Below are 19,969 nucleotides of genomic sequence, written 5' to 3'. Positions count from 1 at the left end.
TCAAACCCCTCTGTTGTCCATTCCTCTGCTGTCCTCTCTATCTCCCAGCTATCCTAGGAAAAGGCCAGACTAAATGAGGCCAGCAAGCCTTGAGTCTAGGACCTGCTGGGAGGGGGAAGGCTCCTGAGAGCCACCTGCCACCATCACCATATCCTCAAGGCACCCTCCTAGGCACAGCAGAGAAGGGCCTGCACCCCGCACAGAGGACAAACACTAGCTCCGTACATGGGCCTTAAGGCTTGTAATGGGCTGAAGCAAAGACTGGGCCTACATTGCTGGCCTTAGGGCTGTTCGAATATGGACCCTGGGGTTCAGGCCCATGCTCACCCCCACCCCCTGCTTGTCCCAGCCTTGCCCCAGGCCCAGGGACCCAGTCCAGCACAGCCACATTGTCCACACGGGTATCAGCCCCTCACATCCATGAGCAGGGCACCATTACCAGCCCTGGCACGCCAGCCATGTGTGCGCAAGCCAGCTGCTAACACAAGGAGAGACTAAGACATAAGCACAGGCTTGGTTTGGGGAGCAGGAAGAGCCCTCTGCTTGCAATTGCTTGTGCTGCCCTGCCCATGGGACACAGGTCTGGTGCTGCTTTGAGCCTGAGCGGCAGGGGTGATGCAGGGTGCAGGGCTGAGCTAGTGCCCACCACGTTCTTGCTCCCCTGGGGTTAGACGCTGACATGCCATGGTGCCAAGGCTGGTCTCAGCCTCAATGACTCAGAAGCCTCCACGACTGGGGCTGTGCAGCTCAGCTCTCCACCAGGCCAGTCTTTCCTCGGTGGTGGTGGGACAGCCCGAGCTTGCTGCCCATCCTCAGAAGTCCGCTGGCCGGATCATCATGGTCGTGGCCTTCAGCCTGTGGCTGGGCCCCTTCCAGTAGTGCCATTTCATGCCATTGTACCGGACTGTCGTGGAGCTGGCTGGGTAGTACACCCCGTTCAGGTTGGAGGGGCCACAGGCATCGAACCACCAGCCTGGGGACAGAGCGGAGACATGGGTCATTGGCTGGGTGAAGGGGTCCCAGATTCCCCATCCTGCTCCTACCCTGCTGAGGAGGGGAAGGGAAGGTAAGCCAGAGAGGCCCCTCCACTTTGGTTGCTACTAAGTGTGCCTGTTTTTGTTCTAGCCCCCACGAACCTTCTTGGCGGGGTTCACTGCATTGCTAACTAGGGTCAAAATATGCCCACAGTAGAGATGGGGGAAGCAGTCCAGAGCTGGAGTGGTCAGAGTGAGGGGGAATCAAGTGGAAGAAGGTGTGGGTGCTGGTGACAAAAAGAGGGGCCTTTGTTAGGTTCCTGCTATGCTGACAAGGACTTGGGCCCAGACTGGAGATGCCTCCCCTTGCCTGGACCAGGGCCAAGGCGAACCAGGGGCAAGGAGAACCAGGAACTAGCGTGAACAGGCAAGCGTCAATAAGGCCAGGAAATGGTCCTGTTCAGTACCCACAAAGTCAGTAAAGTACAGCCCCAGAGTGATACAGATGCCAATGGCCCAGGCTACACCCCACAGGGGATGTTACCTCCCGTTGCCATTTGAGCACACTTGCAGCCACATCGGTCATGGTCAGCATCCTTGGTACTGAAGTCTGTGCCCACGGGGCTGAGGCTGCTTGTCCGCCCGGCTGTGCCGCTGTAGTCCTGCACGTGGAGCCTGGGAAGACACACATATGGGGGTCTCCAGCAGGTGCTTCCAGGAGGGCACCAGTGAAGCAGCAATGCTGGGGTGGGGACCTTGGAAGATGGGAGACCAAAGACAAGGCAGACCTGGAGCATGCAGCAAAACAGGTCTGGATGGAGGCAGCTTCAGAGGCTGTCAGTCTGTGGTGTGTTCTGGGTGAGAGCGGCTTGGCAAGTTGGGAATGCACCTCTCCCAGGTGGCCGAAACCCCAAAGGAAAACCTCATTGGAGGGGTCACTACAAACCCAAAGAGAGCAGCTGCAGATGCCCAGGCATCAGCTTTCCCCATGTGGGGGCAGGATGAGTCTTTCTGCTTCAAGAAGGCTGGGGTGGGTAGTCACAGAGCGCCAAATGATCAAACTGTTCACGAGGCTTACAAGAGGGTGAGAGGGATGGATGCCAAGATGCCCTGCGGTTCAGCTAGCACCCCTGTGCTGCCCATTTCTGAGCCTAGTCCTAGACCCATTCTGCTGAAGCTGCCCAAACAGGGGGAGAGAGTATGTGCCCTGGAGGATGCCTGGGAGCTGCAGCTCTGCAGACAGCACTAGAGATGATGAGAGCTAGTGATGCCACGATCCCACCTTGCCCAGAGCTTGCAATGGGAAGTGCTTTGCATGACAGATCCTCCATCACTCTCAGGTGCTGCTGAGATGGCTCAAAGTCCTGCTCACCTGTCCCCAGGGCTCTGTAGTGGCGACCTCAGCAGCTGGAGTTTCCAATCCAGTTACCAACACAACCCTCCTAGCACCACCCACCCCAGAACACCATGCGCTGGGCAGCCCCTGGCCTGCCTCGGGGAGGACCGTGTGCTCTGAAGAGCTGATGTTTGCTTTTCTACTTTCACACACAATCCCCTCTGCAAAACAAACCGTGCCTGTGACAGGGGATATTTAGCTTGGCACTGAGGTGGGCACCGGCTATTGTTCTCCTCATTAGCTGAGGCTGCAGGTGCTCAGGGGTATGCTTTTATAGGGGAGACAGCTGGCTTCCTGCCTGCCATCAGAGACAAATATTATCACAGACAGGTGCCAGAGAGCTGGGACCTGCAGCACTGCAGAAGAATTGCCAGATCAATTATGTTTGGACAAACTTTCCAGGGAAGCAGTGCTGGAGGTCTGCACTACCCAAAGCCAGAGGGGCTCTGGAGCTCACAGAGGATGGAGTGCAGTGGACCAGGGCTTCTCTCCTCTTCTGACTGCTTCCCTGAAGGAGCTTTGATGGCTGTAATGGGAGTTGAGGAGACAATGGACATGAACTCAGAGGGCAATAGCTCCCTTTGGGCCAGCCAATATGTTAGACAATATGGCATGAGGACACTAGCAGATCAGGAAGCTCCGTGATCTGTGATGCTGCACCTGGGCTGCCTTGGCATATTCTGTGTGGCATGGCAGCAATGCCTGCTGTGGGGTGCAGATGGAGCTGGCTCTGCTCTCCAAGCACTCCCCTGGCTATGGCTCATCTCAGTATTGGCAAAAGACATATTCTTGGCTGCTATGTTTACAAACCATTTTATCTCTTTGGCTTCTTTTGCTTGCACAGCATAGAGGGCTGCTGCATCAGCAATAAACCCCTTATTAGACAGATCTGCCTCCAGAAGGGATTTAAACAAGCTAGGAAGGGAACATGAAAATCTCATCAAGGCTTTGTGAAGTCATGCCCTCCCATCAGAGACAGCTCTGGGGCATTTATCACACTCCAGGCCCTGGCTATTCCTCTCATTTGGTAGCACTCTTCCCAGCAGTAGTTTCTAGTCTAGACACATATGTTTGACTCACACAGCGGCTGTGAGCACATGCTGGAGCTGCAGATGAAGAGTCATTTTCCCTTTGATCAAGACCAGGACTGGGTCCATGCTGCCACAAGGCCTGCAGGCTCTCCAGCAGATCCGATGGTGCTGCTATGTATGGCATCCTCCTAGAGAACTCTGCTTTGGTTCACCACGTACAAAATAATTCAATGGGTTACTCCAGGCAGCCCAGAAGTACTAGTGCTCTCACTGCAAGGTCAGCAAGCTGACTCCAGGAGTGCCTGGAAAGCAGAGAGTGCAGCACATGCCGGCTCTTGGGGGGCTATCTGGTCGGAAGGAGCCAGGCTCTCTGCTCTAAATTCTTAGCGGTCGAGGGCAAAGAGCAACAAGGGTGCAGGGTGCATTGCTGCATGAGCAACCTCGGTTCCATCCCTGCTCTGCTCCTTTCTAGGGGCCCCAGCGCTGGGAGCAGGATGAAGCACATGGAGTTTCCCCAAAAGCAAATCCCTGACTAGGGTCTGAGTCAATGTCAGACTTGGGGTTCTGAGAACGGGGATGCTGAGGCCCAGGTGTGTGCTGCTGAACAGGAGAGCGAGGACACCTCCGCAGACAGAGCACCTGGCTGGGGGTGGCCAAGAGCATTAAAACCGAGAAGAAACATCATTGATTGGCTCCAGGGCAGGGCTCAGTGTTCACTCTGAAATCACCTTAGGGTGCAAGGGGACACAAGGGCCTCAGTTGCACTTCAGAAGTCTCCATTCAGTGTCCTGTATGGCGATTCCACATGTGGATGGGAGCAAATGGGGATAAGCTGCCTCCAACAGATACAGGGGCTGCCCCCAAAGCCACCTGGTGAGAGGGAAAGATCATCCCGAAGGCACAAACCTGAAGTAACACAGACCAAGCAAGACTCACCGGTAGTTTTGCTCCTCGCTGCCCAAGTAGAAGTGCTGGTATAGGGAGTAGGCCTCGTTGCCATCCCAGTCCCGGAGCTGGACCCGGAGGGAGTAGGCTCGCTGAGTGGTGAGCTGGTGGATAAAGTCATTGCCCAGCCAGTATTCTCCAGGTGGGGTCCCAAAACCCTGCAGGGACAAAGAGCAGAAGAGTTGGTGAGGCAGAGGAAAGCTAATGAGAATCGGGAAGGAAGCTGGCACAGGGCTCATCCCTGGAGGGTGGCTGCTACTGAAGAAAGCACACGTTACCCAGCTCCTGTTCCATCAGGGCCTGGTTCCAGGTGGACCAGAACTGCCCGAGAGGACGGGAGGTTTCATCAGTGGCCTGACTGGTGGGGCAAGGAGCCCTCTCCTGAACCATTCACATGGGATGCAGGCTCTGGCTGTTGAGTCAGATTGGAATGGTTCCCAGCACAGTGGTGCAATGGTGCTTTGCTGTCTTTGGACAAGGCTGCGAGATACCCCCACTGGGTTAAAAAGAGCCTGGAAAGAAGCTGGTGGTGCAATGTCCTGCATACTGCAGCAACCGCACACATACCAGCACAGCATGAGCAGCAGATACAAGGACAGCACAGCAACTTCCGTGCTGGGCTCTGCCACCATACAGAGGTCTAGAATAGCTGTAATCCAGGTCACTGCCCCCATCACTTCCCTGGAAAGGCCAATTCAATTGTCCCATGTCCCCCTGCCACGCTCAGACTGTGCTCCCCAAGCTGTTACAGCAGAGCCTAGGCTGCAAAAAGACAACCCAGGTACATGCAATGTCCCAGGCAGAGCCCACCTGCATAGGAGCCCTGCTCCCTCTGTGTTCCCAAAGCAACTTGGCTTCAGCAGGCAGCACAGGTGAGGATGCACTCCAGAATCTTTTCTCCCAAGGTTTCCAGGCACAGAACCAGCCCTGTGCACCCCTCTTCCCCCCTCACAGTTCTAGCCACGACCTATTTTTCATGCCCCTGCAGATGACTCACAGAAGGACTGCAATGACATGTGAAAAAGGGAGAGTGACTGTGTACCTGGGCTGGATGCTCTGCCAGGTCTTTTCTGGCCTATCAGGACTCTCAGGACCAAACCAGCAGCAGTCTGCCAGCTTCAGTGGGGAGATCCCAGACATAAGTGCAGTTAGCAGAGCTGAGCTTGCACCTTTCAAGAGCAGCCCTCCCATAGGACCTCAGCACAGGAGAAATCCTGCCTGTCTGGGCATTGCAGTGAGCAGAAGGGGTCTTTACAAACATGGAGGACCATGATTGCAATATGCCCTTTCCTACAACATACCCTTGGGATGCCCAGCAGCCATGCTCTCCAGTTGAGAGAAGGAGGAGGAGGTGTTTTCTCCACTGCAGCCCAATTCCCACCCCCACAACCTCCTGTCTGTTCCCAAGTTCTCCTGACCCTGCAGCAAGAGCAGCCCCAGGGCCAGGTGCTTGCTTGCAGGGCACAACCCAGCCCAAGCAAGGCAGGGGTGGCCAGCACAGTAGCTCAGCTCTCTCCTTCCCCCCACTTCCTCTGTTTGCTGCCCCGCACATTCTACGGCACCCACCACGTCCCCTGTCACACAGTAAGGCAGTCACCTCTGCTCTGCCTTCCTTCCCACTGCACATGGGACTGCTGGGGAAAGCGTGGTCTTGTCATCCAGGGAAATAGCTGGGCTATTCCCAGCCTGTACGGGAAGCCCTTCCTGTCCCTAGGCAAGGAAACGGCAGTGGTCCCAAACCCCTGCAGGCTGAGAAAAGCCTTACTTGTTTATATTCCTTCCAGGTGCGGTGGAAGTCCACGGACCCATCCTTCCGGTGCTGGATGATGGTCCAGCCTCCTCCACTGGTCTCCATGTCACAAAAGGCCTGTGAAAGGGACACCATGTTCATGGGGAAAGGGGGGAGGGTGACACAAGCAGCTGTCTCCACGCCCTAACAGACAGGCCATCGGGAGCTCTGGATCCAAGGCAGGGGCCAGGCTGTGATCCTCCACACGCAGCCTGACCCTTCTGGCTACATGGACATGGTTCTCATTGGGAGCTAGGCTGTGGGCTGAATGGGATCCAGGTCAGACCCACGGGCTGGGAATGGGGAAGGTGTACTCTTCATAAGCACCGTTCTTCAGGGCAGGGGTCACTCTGCCTTCCAGGACCATCTGTGCATTGCAGCATGCTGCCTTAGTCCTGCAAAATGAGTGCCAATTAACCCCCAACCCCAGCCCACTGGCCAGTTATTGGAACCTGGTGACAAACAGAGATACTGAGGGCAGCAAGGTGACAGGGCCAAGGCCACAGAGTCAGCAATCAACACAGCTGAGGGAGAACAGGCTCGCTTTCCCACCAGCTCCAGCCATTAGACCCCACTCCCCTCCCAAAGCTGGGCACAGAACCCAGGAGTCCCGATTCCCACCCCTCCACTCCAATCACTAGATCCCTCCACCCTCTCAGTTCCTCCTGGACCCTTTGCTGGGCACAAACATAATACTGAAGCACAGGGTCTGCCAGTGCCACTTCCTGGCACATGCCAGGCTCAGGGTGCAATCATAGGGGCCTAGGTGGGGGGATATACAAGGGGCCTGGGCATCTGAAGGCTTACTCTGGTCATGCCTGTGGAGTTGGGGAAGTGCAGGGTGTAGACTCCACTGGTGGCCAGGCCGGATCTGAATGCAGCTGCGCAGTCTTGGAACACCGTCTTCTCATCCTGGGGCACTGGGGAGATGTCTGCAGGGAGCAGGGAAGGGGAATATACTCAGCACAGTCCCTGGCTGCTCCCATCCTAGCCCTCCCCCTCACTAACAGTCCCAGGAGCACCCCTTCCCCCTTTGGCTCTGCACTGTGCAGCAGGCTCCCTGCTGCCTTGGCTGTGAGCAGTGCAGCTCATGGAAAACAGCTCAGCAGAGATGAGCCCAGCAGAGAGCTCCAATGGCACTCTCCAAGCTCAGCACAGGCAGCAGGGTGGGGAGGGAGCAGGCTGGGCTGCAGTAAGGCACAGCTCCATCCCCAGGGAGGGGGACCAGCTGCCCAACATTAGAGCACTCATGGACTGCTCCAGTTATCTCAGGGAGGGGCATCAGGGGGGTATTACCAGTTCCCCCACCGGTGCTTGCCATATGAGTGACTGGGTCTGAGTCTGTGCCCCACCCGTCCCAATACCTCTGCCCATCCCTCCTGCCCCAGGGCACTAACGGTTGCACTGTGAGACCAGCCCCAGGAGCTGGTGCACGGTCTCCACAAGCGAGGCCTGCTGTCTCTGCAGCACTGTGGTGTTGGCCGAGGCTGAGGCGAGGTGCTGCTGCAGTTCCCAAACGAGCTGGGCTTGCTGTGACAGGAGGCCCTGCATCTCCAGCTTCTTGGCTTTCAGCCCTTGGAGCTCCTCCTCATGCCTGCTTTCCATGTCCAGGACCTTCTTCTCCAAGAGGCTGCACAGGGGGAGAGAGGACGGGGGAAACAGTCTCAGAGAAAAGCCAAGGAGAGGTGAACCAGGGGGCAGAGCACTAGGCCAGGGCTCTGGACCAGGAGTTGATCTCTGGCTTTGCCACCGGCTTTCTGCATGACCATGGGCAGGTCACTTCATCTCTCTAGGTCTCAGCTCCTCATCTAGGGAGAGTGTGAGTCAGGGCAGTACTGGCATCCTGAGCGGGGACTGCAGGGATAAAGACTGGTGAGGCTCCCAGGGAAGTACTTGGACAGACCATACATTTACTGACTTTGTGCCACATGGCAGGAGCAGCCTGTGTGAGGGCACAGCCCTGTGGGTCCCTCTTCTCCAAGCAGCCTTGCAAGGGTCTTTTTGCCCAGACGCAGCTTTGCGACCTGAGGATGTTTAACAGCCATCCTCTTGGGCTCCTCCTCGGGCTCCTCCCTTGGCTGGCATTGAGTGACCCTGTTCCCAAGCCCTGCCAGGGAGCTTGTGGTCTGCTGTTTTCTTAAGTAAGCCCATGTTCCTCCTCCTGCCAGCACCATGTCCGGATGAGGCCCAGAGACAAGCACAGCAAACCTGGGGCAGCTTGTGGGGCTCGAGGCATTGGCAGGAGTTGGGGAAGAGCCATAAAACCTGTAATGATAAGGAAATGCTCTGGGGTGGCCCCTCTTTGGAGCGAGGCTAATTGGCTGGCTCAGCAGGCTCCAGGGCCTGGGGCTGCATTTGTGGGGAACCAGATGAGGTGGATTTACAAGGAAGAATACTTCTGGCAGCCTAAACCTGTGACCTGGAGTCTGGGATGGCAGGGGGTATGTGTGTAACCAGGGTGTCCGACTGACAGTGCTACAGGAGAGTGCTTTGGCTGTGCTGAGATGTACAGTGCACGGCCAGCTTTGTCACTAAGTGGGGGCCCACAGGCCAGCCCCCTGCAAGCAGAGACAACCTGTTTATTTACTGCTGGTGACAGCTCCCAGCTGTCTGCATTTCAGAAGCATGCTCCCACACCTTCCTATGCCACACTTGTACAAGGGGAACGGGAGACCTGTTTGAGTGTGCCAAAAACCACTTCCAGAAACACAGGTCCCAGGGGCAGAGGAGCTTGCTAAGCTCTGGAGTTTGGGGTCCACATGGCATGAAACAGCCACGGAAACCTGCAGGAAATGCAACAGTGTGGGCTGCAGGAGCCAAGGTTCCCAGCAGAAGGGGAGCCTTACAGTTAGCCCAGCTTGGGCTGTCTGTTCATTGAACAGGAAGCAGTTTCAAAGGAGGCTTTACAGAACTTCCCCTGAAAACTGCATTTAAGCAGAAGAGGGGAATGTGCTGGGCATGGTCACACTGCCCCTGACACACACAACTCCTGTATGGTGCCATAGGTCCTCAGCTGGTAGGTGAAATCCAAGGACAGGCATGGCTTTATGCCCTCACCACCCCCCCTGGAAGATCCAGTCCCTGGATTCACCAAACCCCTCAGCACCCAGATTTCCCTCTTCCCATGTGGTCTTGCAGGCAGCCCTGAACCCTCTGATCTCCACAGCCCTCCAGTTGCTGCCAGTCATGGTTTTCCTCACCTGTTCTTCTCCTGGAGTTTATTTATTTCCTGTGTCTGCAGCAGCAGCTGTTTCTCCAGCTTCTGGGTGGACAGGGAGTTCTCCAGCATCTGGATCTCCAGCCGTGACGTGTGGTTGAGAACCTGAAACACCGGCCCCAATGAGGTGGATCAGGAAGGGGGAGAAGAGCGGACTGGGAGTCTCTTTCTGAGCTGGGCAGCAGGAAGAGCAGCATGCGAGGGGGAAATGCCCTTTGGCCTCAATCTGTCTGGTGTGGAAGATCCTGGGGAATAGGGTACACGGGCACATCAGGGCCCTGAAGGCAGGAGGCGGCTGAATCCCAAGAGCTCAGGGACAACAACCAGGCCTGACCTTCCCAAAGGGCTTAGCGCCCAGCCATGTTTCAAAAGAAGGGACCAGACCTCTTCATAGCCACAGCACTCCAGATGCAACCACATTCCTTGACATTTGTGAAGTGCCCAGTCTTGGTCCTCCGGAGCTGGACCATATTAAAGCCTCCCACCAGCATTTTGCAGTCACAGCTGGTTGACTGTGCATTGGTTACTCAGGCCAAATCCAACCTTAGTGCGAGTACATACGAACCTCACCTGAACTCCTGGAGTCACACTCATCCATGCTGAGGGCCATTACCTGTGTCTCCACGTCGGTGAGCTTGCGGGTCTGCTCAGCTGTCTGGCTCAGCAGGCTGGTGCCCATCTCCAGCATGGCAGCTGTGTGATTCTGCACTGCATGCAGCTGGATTTCAGCCATCTCCATCTTCACATTCTCCTGGATGTAGCTCTCCAGCTGGGATGGAAAATGCAGGAGAGGGGTCAGTTCTGCATATGAGCATCCACCACCCCCACTGCTGCAGGCCACGGGATGAGATGGGGAGCATGCAATATGCTGACCGCAAGCAGCCAGACTACCTGGACAGACACAAGCCACGTTAGTGTTGCAGGAGAATGTGAGCATGATGTGCTGTTTTGGTTGCACTGAAGCCTACCAATCCATTCCCCCTCTAGCCCCATACAAATCCCTCTAGCTATTCCTTTACATACCCATGTACTTTCATGTACCCATGGAGCTATCTAGCCGTTGGCTGTACAGGTTGCACCATAAACTGCTGCCCTCCCACAGGTCTCAATAACAGCGGTGTTCATGGCCCCTTAGACTCAGATTCATGAATCTGAAGGGTGGGGCAGGCTCTGCTTAACCCCTGATGCCCCACAATGTATGGCCTTGCCTTCCCCCTGCCCATTTCACAGACAGGGAGTCTGCAGCACAGAGGAGTACAGTGAAGCAGGGCTCATCATGGTGGTGGCAAGGTTGGGGATATACCTCAAAGAGTATTTCATGTGCTTGTCATTAGCCTGTGCACTCCCTTCTGCCAGCGGGGAGCAGGCAGCAAAACAAAGAGCTTGGGAGGGTGAGAGCATGCCGTCTCACTTGCTTGTCCTCCCTGTATTGTCCTTCAGTGCCTGCTCCCTGGGACTGTGCGTGTTTTGCTTTGCATAAATATTTCTCTCTCCTGACTATATTTATGCAGGTGATGTGCCCTGCACATGGGCAAATAGGTGCATCCCTATGGCTGCTGGACAAACTTCCTTCCATTGTCATATAAGTGAGGCAGGGAGTTCCACCCTTGCACACCCACACGGCTGTCTCTCAGCTCCCCTCCCCAGGGCCCAGCAAGACCAGGTCAGCCCCCCTCAAGCCAGGGCTCCAATGCAAGTGCATGCATATTGCTGAACGAAGAGGCTCCCTGGTTAGGGGCTGAGCATTTTGGGACAGTGACCAGCTGTTCACTCCAGGTCTCTGTAGCACCTAGCAGGGTGTGGAGCTGATCCCTTACTGGTCTTAGGCTCCAGTACTGGGACAGTGCTCACATAAATCCCCCTCTCCTGTTAGCCAGTATCTCCCTCTTCTTCTTCTTACAAAGTTCAGTTGCCCTTCAGTGTCTGCACTGCTATACTTCCTAGCTCTGTGAATGCCTGAAATAAAAAATCCAGCCCTCTCACAAGGAGTGCACAGTCCAAGCAGATGACTGAGTTGAAGGGGGCCCAGTATGGACCAGCATCTGAGCTGGCAAAGCTGATCTTTCAGTTCAGCCCCTGCTTGACAACTGGAAGCTCCCAAGTTCACCTCTCTCCCAAACCTGAGGCCTCAGCCAGGGATGGATGCTAGATTTGGTACAAGCATGACCCAAAAAGATACTCTAGGGAAGAGCTATGAGATGTGGCTCATTTAAAGCCTCATTGCCTGCCCGGAGTGCATCCAGGTGCCGACTGATGCAGCCGATGTGGCTCAAAGGGGCTGCAACCAGGAGCTCTTATCTCTGACAGGCTGCAACTCAGCTCTCACCCGAGCCCCCACGTTTGTGCCCTGATGGGCTGCTATGATTGACTCCACACTCACCTCACTAGAAGTATGCTGGTGGAGCCAGGCCCAAGCCCATGCTGCCCACAGAGAGACAAGGAGGAGCTGTGGGGACCTGGCATCCCAGAAACCTGCCTCATCTCCATGGGAGCACAGCTCACCCCAGACCAAGTCACCCCTTGAGTCCCATCTTCCAAGGTCAACTGTGAGCAGCCCACCTTGCTGTGGCTATGGGGCTCCAACAGCCCCAAGCACACATGGCACTACTTGTGTCCCCCTGCCCTCCATCCCAGCTGCAGCAGTTTAATGGGTCCTTCATTAAGGGTCAGTGATTACTGCACTCAGGAATGTTCCTGGGAACTGCGGGGCAAGTCAGAGGAAGCCAAGGTTCAGGAGGAATTTCCCCAGGGAAGGCTCTGTGGGATCTGCTTCCTGCCGCTTAACAGGAGGACACCAGACTATGCTGGGCAGGGGCTGACAGGCTTTCCATGTGCTTTTTGCCACAGACCCAGGCTGGCAGCATGGTCAGGGTGCTCCATCAGTGAAGCTGCAGCTGCAGCAAGGTTCCTGCCTCTGGGCCAGCATCCCTAACAGGGAAATAGAAGTAAGGGCCCAATCCCTGGCGCAGTCGAAGCAGAGCATGGACTGCAGCAGATATCCATAGGTTTCAGATCAGGTCCTCAAAGAGCAGAGGCAGAAGACACCCCCTTTCAGGGTTCAGTCTTGCCCAGGGACTATGGTTTGGAAGCCCAACACCAGCCGCCCCCAGTAGCACTGGGTATTCAAGCATGGGAGGCTGACAACGAGCTTCAGCTCACCCCTTGCCTGATGGAGAGAAGGATGTTTCCCCCTGTACCCTGGGGTAGTCACAGGATGGACAGCATTACAACCACACCCATACATGGAAGGAAGACACCTCCAATCTCCTACATGTTAAGTGCCTGGTTCCTTCAAGGAAGGAGGCAAAGCTGGTAGGGCTCCAGCTCAGATGAACCACAGTATTCAGGGACTCCATGAATGGAAACGCTGTGTCTGCCTGGGGGCTGTGGCCATGTAAGGCAATATCAGTGGGTCAGTCGGATGAGGCTGGCTCCCACAGGCCAGCTCCTGCAGTGAAGGAGAGCTCGGTACACAGCTGTCAAACCCCAGAGCACTCTGCTGCTGGCTCCCTTGCTGCACAGGCTCCCCTCCTGCTCAGCAGCCTGTCAGGCTGTCACACCAGCCCCATGCCTTTCTCCTGCTGATCTGCAGGAACTCATCTGCATGCTGGCTCATTTAGGCAGTGACAGGCTTGCCCAGGAGCTGTCAGCAAAAGGGAGAGGGCAGATCCATGATGCTGGAGAGAGACCAGACACCTGAGGGGCTGGAGAGGGAGGCCAGGAAGGGAGGATGGAGCTGATTTTCACTTGGCACTTGTTTGATCTGGACCTTGTCCACAGGGACTAGAAGCTGTGACCCTCCTGCTGGGTGTTCAGCGGCCCATGCATTGCAAACTTCCAGGTCTCAGGCAGGCTCTCCATGGAAGCAGCACCCACATGACAGCAGAGCTCCCCTAAGGTTGTCATCACCTCTGCAAGCCAGCCAAGAAGACAGGAGAGAGGCTGAGCTTTCAGCTGCTTCCTGCCTCTGCTCTGGGCTCAGCGGAGGGCTGCAGTGCAGCTTTGCTTCTGGAATAACTTTTCTCCTCGGTGACTGCTCTCCCTTGAGATGCCTCTGCCGATGGGGATGTGCGTGGGAATCCTGCCTAGCTTCACATTGGGAAACAGATGCTTCCATTTACAGCTCCTGCCATGGAAGCATGTGCATGAAGCTCTGAGTTCCTGTGTCTGGATCTCTAGGGGCAGGTGTCCCAGCAGGGGTATGGATGGCAGGGTGAGGCAGCACCTTCCAGCCACTGCCACCCCAGGGCAGCCCCAAGACCTCCAATGTGCAGCTGAGGCCCAAGGCTTTGAACTCAACTCAGCACATTTTTGTTAGACCATGGTCTTGTGTGGGGTCAGCTATGATCTCCACAGTGCCAGTTACTGGTGCCAGGCCTGTAACATCAGTGTTTACACGGAGGCCGAGTGATCTGCCCCAGTACCAGCAGCCCCCAGGAGATGCTGACATTGGGTGGGAGGGGGGAAATGAAGGTGCTGCAGTCCCCACAGCTGCGTGCATAGCCTTGTGTGGTCTGGCAGGAATGCCAAGCCCAGCCCACATCACTGCATTGCTCTGCCTGTGCCTCTGCTGCACAGATGGAAGAGACTACTTATTTCGCTTCTGAACTATGTTGCAAGGCCTGTCTCTGGAGGGGCAGGACAGCTCTGGCTTCACGGTCACTTGTTTGGCTTGGAAAGAGATTAAAAAAAGAAAACATAAGTCACCAAAAGTCATCAGGCCTGATGAGTTCCATGTGACCCAGTGAGCACAGTTCAGAACCAGGGCAGCCCCCACTCCCTCACCCCATCCTCCCTTCTGCACAGCACTGGGGGGAACTGGCCTTTCTCTGTCCCAGAAAGATGAGACTGATCCTGGGTGCAACAGGCATGGCAAACATATGCTTTGCACTGTCCGGCTCAGCTGTTTGAGCCCCTTTTCACGAGAGGGGCTGCTGGCCAGGTTCCCTGATCTCTCCAAAAAGCAGCAAAGTGATGCCTGCTTGCCTGCTGCCAAGTGATGATCAAGGATGGAGCAGCACCTGCCACCCAGCTGAACGTTTCCTCTGAACAAGTGGACTTGTGCAGAGCAGAGCAGCATCGCCCCAGCCACAAGAGAAGTACTGAGAAGTCAAAGCCTTCAGCAGGAAGTCTCTTGCTGCCATTCAAAGAGCATCTTCTAGTGTTTAGTGCCATGTTCTGTCTTATTAGGGAAATGGGAGACCTGAGAGGGCCCAGGACCTAAAGACCTACTGGAATCCAGATGGCAGGAACCTGTGAAGCCAAGCAAACCCCAGGGAGATTCAGAAGCAAAGCATGCATATAGGTTGCATGCTGGTCCTGGCACTGCAAGGACTAGCTGGCCTCATGAACCCCACCAATTATCAACTGTAAAATAGTAACACCCAGAAAGCCCAGGTGAAATCAGGGTCTCATGGCACTGCCACTCCACATAGCAAGAGACTATCCTTGTCTTAGAACAGCTTTGCCTAAGCAGATGACTGGAGGATTGGAAAAAAGCAGCGATCCACAACACAAAGAGAAGTGACTTGATCAAGATCACATGGGGAGTCAGTGGCAGAGACAGGAACTGAGTCCCAGTCCAGTGCATCAACCACCTTCCCCCCCCTCCCCCCACACACACACACACACTGTATTGCTCAGGCAAAGCCAAGCTTCCTTAGACACAAAGTCACCAGCCGGCCACTCCCTGCAAAAGTCTGTTAGCTCTCCCAGAAGCAGGGCACCCTGGATCTTTTAAACCTGGGTCTGGTTTGTGTTACTCAAACCCACCAAAATGGTCCTGAAATGGCCAAGCCTTGCTGTTTCATATCCTTGAGCAGTTAGGAAGCCCCAGCTTGGGCTGGAAGTGTAATAACACAGCCAAAAACCCAAAGTACTCCAGGTGCAAGCCAGATTCCAGCTGGCTGTGACACTGGGAAGCAGGGCTGGAAACAACCCCAGACAGCAGAGCCTGTGCATGGAAAACACCATGACAGCTCCAGATACAGCCACATTGGTGGCACTCCACTCCCGTCATGTGCCCACTCCTGTTTAAAGAGCCCAGATGGCTGGAGAATGCTGTCTAATTGGCTCCCCCCGCCATCCTCCCAATTAGTGTTTCAGACCAGCATGGAGACAACAGCCTGTCCAGCATTGCATTCCTGACCCACGGCTGTGCTGCTGGAAGGGGCAGGGGGCGGGGGTTGTTACAGACACAAGGAGCTCTTTTTTGGGGGGGTAGGGGGCTCAGCAGTAAAATTGGCCATAGACAGGCATCTGGAAATAATGATACTGATGTTCACCTGGCACCATCCACCAGAGAACCTCAGAGCACCTCATGCACTGGGATGAACAAAGCCAGAGGCATCCAGAGGAAGAAATGGAGGTACAGCCTTCTGCGGTTAGCCTTGGGTAATCTGGCTGCGGCTAGTACCAGGTGATGCGGTGTGAAGCGCAAGATCACAATAAGCACTCAGCAGAAACCAGATCGGATCTGCTAAGTGACTGGACCAAGGACACACGCACACACAGAGTCAGTGGCGAAGTGAAGAGCAGAAACTTGAGGCTCTCACTTCCCAGCCCAGTACTTTAACCACATAGACTTATTCCTCTTGGCAAGCAACAGCCAAATCATGGCAATCACTGCGCCACAGTGCAGGCTATAATGCCCCATCCCCCTTCCAGACAAGCTCACCTGACCTACCAGACCCAAGCTACAGGTTCATGTGGGCACAAGCCTGGCACAAGGAGTATCCCTGCTCTGCCTACCTGAATGCAGGGAAACAAATGCCACCCCCCAGTCCTTTACCTCTGTGGAAACTCTATCGTCCAGCCACAGTCCACAGAAAGCTGATTTTTTTCCAATCTGGATCCCTAGAATAGGTTACACAACTCTCCAGCCCAGGCTGCCCAGGGGATCATTTGGGTCCTAACTGCTGCCCTTTCTCATAGCCTGCAACCATACCCTTACGCCAGGAAGCAAGCTAAGCCTGTTCTCACCAGGTCAGTGCCTGGGAGAGTCCCAAAGGCCACTCAGCACTACAGGAAGTGGCGCTGGGGAGCCAGCAGAGGTGCTCTTCTTTGCCAACACACCCTAAGTTCCCACAACTTCTAAGCATACTATGCCTTGCACACAAACCTCCCCCTGAGGGCTTTCACTGCTGACTTTCCTCCCTGATACTGGCTCACTCTGCAGAAGATGCTCAGGGGTGATAGCCCAGCATTAGCACCAAAGGAGGGGGTCTAGGGCGAGTCTTGGCAGGTGAAGAAGTGCTATGAGGCCTGGCATGCTGCAGATGTTCTTCCTATATTCTCCCCTGCTCTTTCTTTCCCTGTCCCCTTGCCCAGGCCCCAGAGCTAAGGCTGACCCAAACCACCTCTCATTTCCCAGTGGAGCAGGGCAGTGGAAGAAGTGGACAGCAGAGGAACCCTGCTTTGCTGGATGAACATCCCTGGATCCCAGCCTCCATCTGATGGACGGGGAAGCACCATCAGCCCTAACGGCTGTGCGGTCCCACGCTGCACTGGAACAGCATTACCAGTTGACCGCGATACCATGATCCATAGCTTCTCGGATCATAAACATGCGCTCTGGTGCTGGAGGGAAGTGAAACAGCCAAGGGGAACATTTTATACTCTGCTTCCCAATAGTCCGTGCATTTCTATTTAACCCTTTTTGTGCTTCAGGACCAGACAGCCTTGCAGCATCCTCTACCACAGTGGGGGGAGGCAACCTTTCTGGTAGACGTGCCACAGATTAGCCCGAACCACCTCGGAGTGCCACTCCAGTCCCCGTCCTCTGCCTGACCCGATGCTGTGCTTTTTGTTCCCTGCCCTATCTGCAGCTGTGCTCCCTGCTCTTTCCCCAATCTGCCACATGCTACACACAGAGGCTGCCCTGGTACATGTGCTGCAGGTCAGCCAGTGCTGCTCTAGCAGCCAGCACAGGCTTTGGCCCCCTTGTTCTTACACATTAGATTTGCTTGTAGAAGCAGAGGTAGCTATTCAGATGCAAGTTTATAGGGTGGCAGCAGTAAGGGGACAGAAGGAAACTCTGCAAGGAGAGGCAAGTGTGGCAGCACAACAGATCCCTCCCCTCCCAACTGCAAACCCCCAATTTCCAATACCTGCTATCTCAGCTCAGGTGCTTGCTTCCTGCCTGGGCAGAACTTAGCTGCAGCAGCCCCGCAGCCCGCAAGTCCTGGGAGTGCAGTCTCAAGAATACACTAATTTGCACTTTTTCTTTCAAAGAACCCACAAAACCATCTGGCACACGCTGCACCCCATGCCACTACAATGTGGCCACCTCTGTGGGAAGCAGCAGCTGACCCAGAAGGAGAGACAGACAATGCAACACGCGGAAGAGGAGAAAAGGGAAACGCTAGCTATTTGGGAGCAAATTCTCAGCTCTGCGAAAAAACAGACCTGCAAAATCTCTTGTGCCCATTCGGTACAAACAGGGCTCTAGGTGCTAGGGTCTCACCCCAAGACCTCTACAGAGCAGGCAGCACAACTTGTACTTCTGCATCACGTGCAAATGAACAGGTATTCATTAGGAGGGCCATGGGTACTGCTGCTTTCAGGCTCAGTTGCATGAATACTCCTGCCTTTTTGATCTGATTTTCTTTTTGAAAGGAGAAATTAAAAAAAACAAAACCCACCCTGAATATTTCCCCCCCTCTTGAAAGCATTTTGCTTTGGTAGAGGGGCTGTCCCCGTAAAGGACTAGTTTGCTTTGTTCATAGTACTCTGTCTTCGGGAACAGCCCTGATGCAGCCTGGACCGCCAGGCACACGCTGCAGCTGCCTCCCAGCAGCGTGGGAAGAGAGAGGGAGCAGCTCTGCTCCGGGGGACCGGGAGCCGCGCGCAGCCCCGGCTGGGAGAGCACCCCGGGGCCCCGCAGGTACGGGCTGGGCTCCGCCCGCTGCCATCAGGGCCGGTTCGGAGCCGATCCAAGCGGGGGCATTGCTGATGGAGAGTCAGCCCCAAGCCGGCTCGGATCACCCCGGGGGCGCGCAGCCCTCCGGCCGCCGGGTGGTGACGGGGAAGCCGGAGGCAGCAGGGGAGGGCAGAGGCTGGGCGGGCCGGTCCTGCCAAGCCGGCCGGGGCAGGGGGCGCTGACCTTGTGCAGCCACAGCGTGTTGTTCTCCAGGCCGCTCTCCAGCTGCCGCAGGCGCTGCCCGGGCTCGGGCTCGGGCTCGTCCCGCTGCAGCGCGCCGGGCAGGCGGCGGGCGGCGGGCGGGCAGGCGCCGCGCTCGGGCAGCACGAAGGTGTAGCTGCACGGCCCGGCCGAGCTGGAGCCCGGGGCCGGGGCCGGGGCCAGCGCGGCGCAAGCGGCCAGCGCCACCCACAGCGGGGCTCGCATCCTGCCCGCGGCGCTCAGCGCCGGCCCATGCTGTCCGCCCGCCGCCCCGCGCCGGACCATCGTCCCGGAGCCGCCGCGCCGCGCCCCGCCCCGCCCCGCCCCGCCGGCACCCCGAGGGGAGGCGCAGATGCTGCCCCCGCCAGGCTGAGCCGCCTCCGGGACTTCCCTGGCAGGGGAAATTCAGGCTCGGATCAAGCGCATTGGCTTCTTCACCTGGCAGGGGACATGCCATGTGTCCGTGTCCTGGTTCGGGGCCCGGCTTCAAGGTTTATGGAAATGGGAGTCTCCCCCCTTGCTTGCTCCCAGCGCCTTGTGGCCGAGGGCAAGCGACACTGGGGGGCATCCAAGCCCCGAGCCTCCGGCCTGGGGCCTGCACTTGGATGCCCACCAAAGGGTCTGAAGCCCCGGGTGCGGGTGGAGGATGTTTGCCGGCAGTAGTAGGGCCACTTGTGGTTCTGGACTCTTGGATTTGGAATTAGTTTGGGCTAATTTGGCCTTGGATACAAATTAAAAAAAAAAAAAAAAAAAGACACAACCAGTTCTTGAAAACCAGGTCTTAAGTTGAAACATCATAACTCAGAACCGCTTTTCCCATAGGAAACAATGTTATAAATGGGGGATTGGTTCCTGAACCAACCGATACCCTATTTTCACTAAAAGTAACTCAGAATTGTGTACTCAATCAATTATAGATGAGTACTATAGCTACATTAATGCATTTCTATTGTGAATAGCAATCATATTGATTTGGAAGGACTTTGAGGTGACTTTGCTGGACTTTGTGAAGGGCTCTCGGCTGGACTTTGTGAAGGGGTCTTGGCTGGAGTCTTCTCAGGAGTCTGGGCTGCAGGTTTTTCTGGAGTCTTGCCTGCTTTCTTAAAGGAAGTGTCCAAGGAAGTTTGGACAGATGTTCTCCAGGGAGACGGGCAGGCGACGCAGTGAACTTGTTCACTGGAGTGGTGTCAGATCAAGCGTCATAACTGATGTCAGAAAGTTTGAAACGGGGCATCCATTTATAAATGTTGTAAGCGCCGTTCATTGTAATTCAAAACATCTCAAGTCAAGGACTGCCTGTACTGTGACCACTGAGGCGGTTTTCCCAGGGGCAGGGAATGGCTGCTTTTCTGGCACGGGGTAGTACCCGCAGAGGTAATGTGTAGTTAACCTCCAACTTTCATTTCCAGTGGGAAGATCTTGGCTTTACACCCACTTTATGGAAATGGGAGACTCCTCCCTAGGTTGCTCCTGCGGGCCGGCCATATTGTGAGGTT

General features: G+C 55.7%; 1 protein-coding gene across 1 annotated transcript; it reads right to left on the bottom strand.

Annotated features, from left to right (window-relative positions):
* Positions 1-218: 218 nt before the first annotated feature.
* On the bottom strand, positions 219-18,785 carry LOC102562725 (angiopoietin-2). The gene is made up of 9 exons (XM_014605055.3): positions 18,456-18,785; positions 9,966-10,121; positions 9,336-9,457; positions 7,533-7,765; positions 6,943-7,067; positions 6,112-6,213; positions 4,338-4,504; positions 1,519-1,649; positions 219-973 (listed from the first exon to the last, which is right to left on the bottom strand). The coding sequence occupies exons 1-9, from the start codon at positions 18,756-18,758 to the stop codon at positions 813-815; spliced, it is 1,500 nt and encodes a 499-aa protein (XP_014460541.3). The 5' UTR covers positions 18,759-18,785; the 3' UTR covers positions 219-812.
* Positions 18,786-19,969: the final 1,184 nt, after the last annotated feature.

This window comes from Alligator mississippiensis, chromosome 6 (genome assembly GCF_030867095.1).
Source record: "Alligator mississippiensis isolate rAllMis1 chromosome 6, rAllMis1, whole genome shotgun sequence".
Taxonomy (NCBI): domain Eukaryota; kingdom Metazoa; phylum Chordata; order Crocodylia; family Alligatoridae; genus Alligator; species Alligator mississippiensis.
Note: the sequence above shows the minus strand (reverse complement) of the source record. Positions and strands in the feature narration are given on the sequence as shown.

What these genes read in the sequence shown, in the direction of transcription:
- LOC102562725 (XM_014605055.3), bottom strand. Translation starts at nt 18,758, where the DNA reads ATGGTCCGGCGCGGGGCGGCGGGCGGACAGCATGGGCCGGCGCTGAGC. An exon ending in ACTCCACAGGCATGACCAGA is followed by an intron (nt 6,214 to 6,942) that starts GTAAGCCTTCAG and finishes TCCCTTTCACAG; the next exon opens with GCCTTTTGTGACATGGAGAC. An exon ending in AGCGAGGAGCAAAACTACCG is followed by an intron (nt 1,650 to 4,337) that starts GTGAGTCTTGCT and finishes GTGTCTTCCCAG; the next exon opens with GCTCCACGTGCAGGACTACA.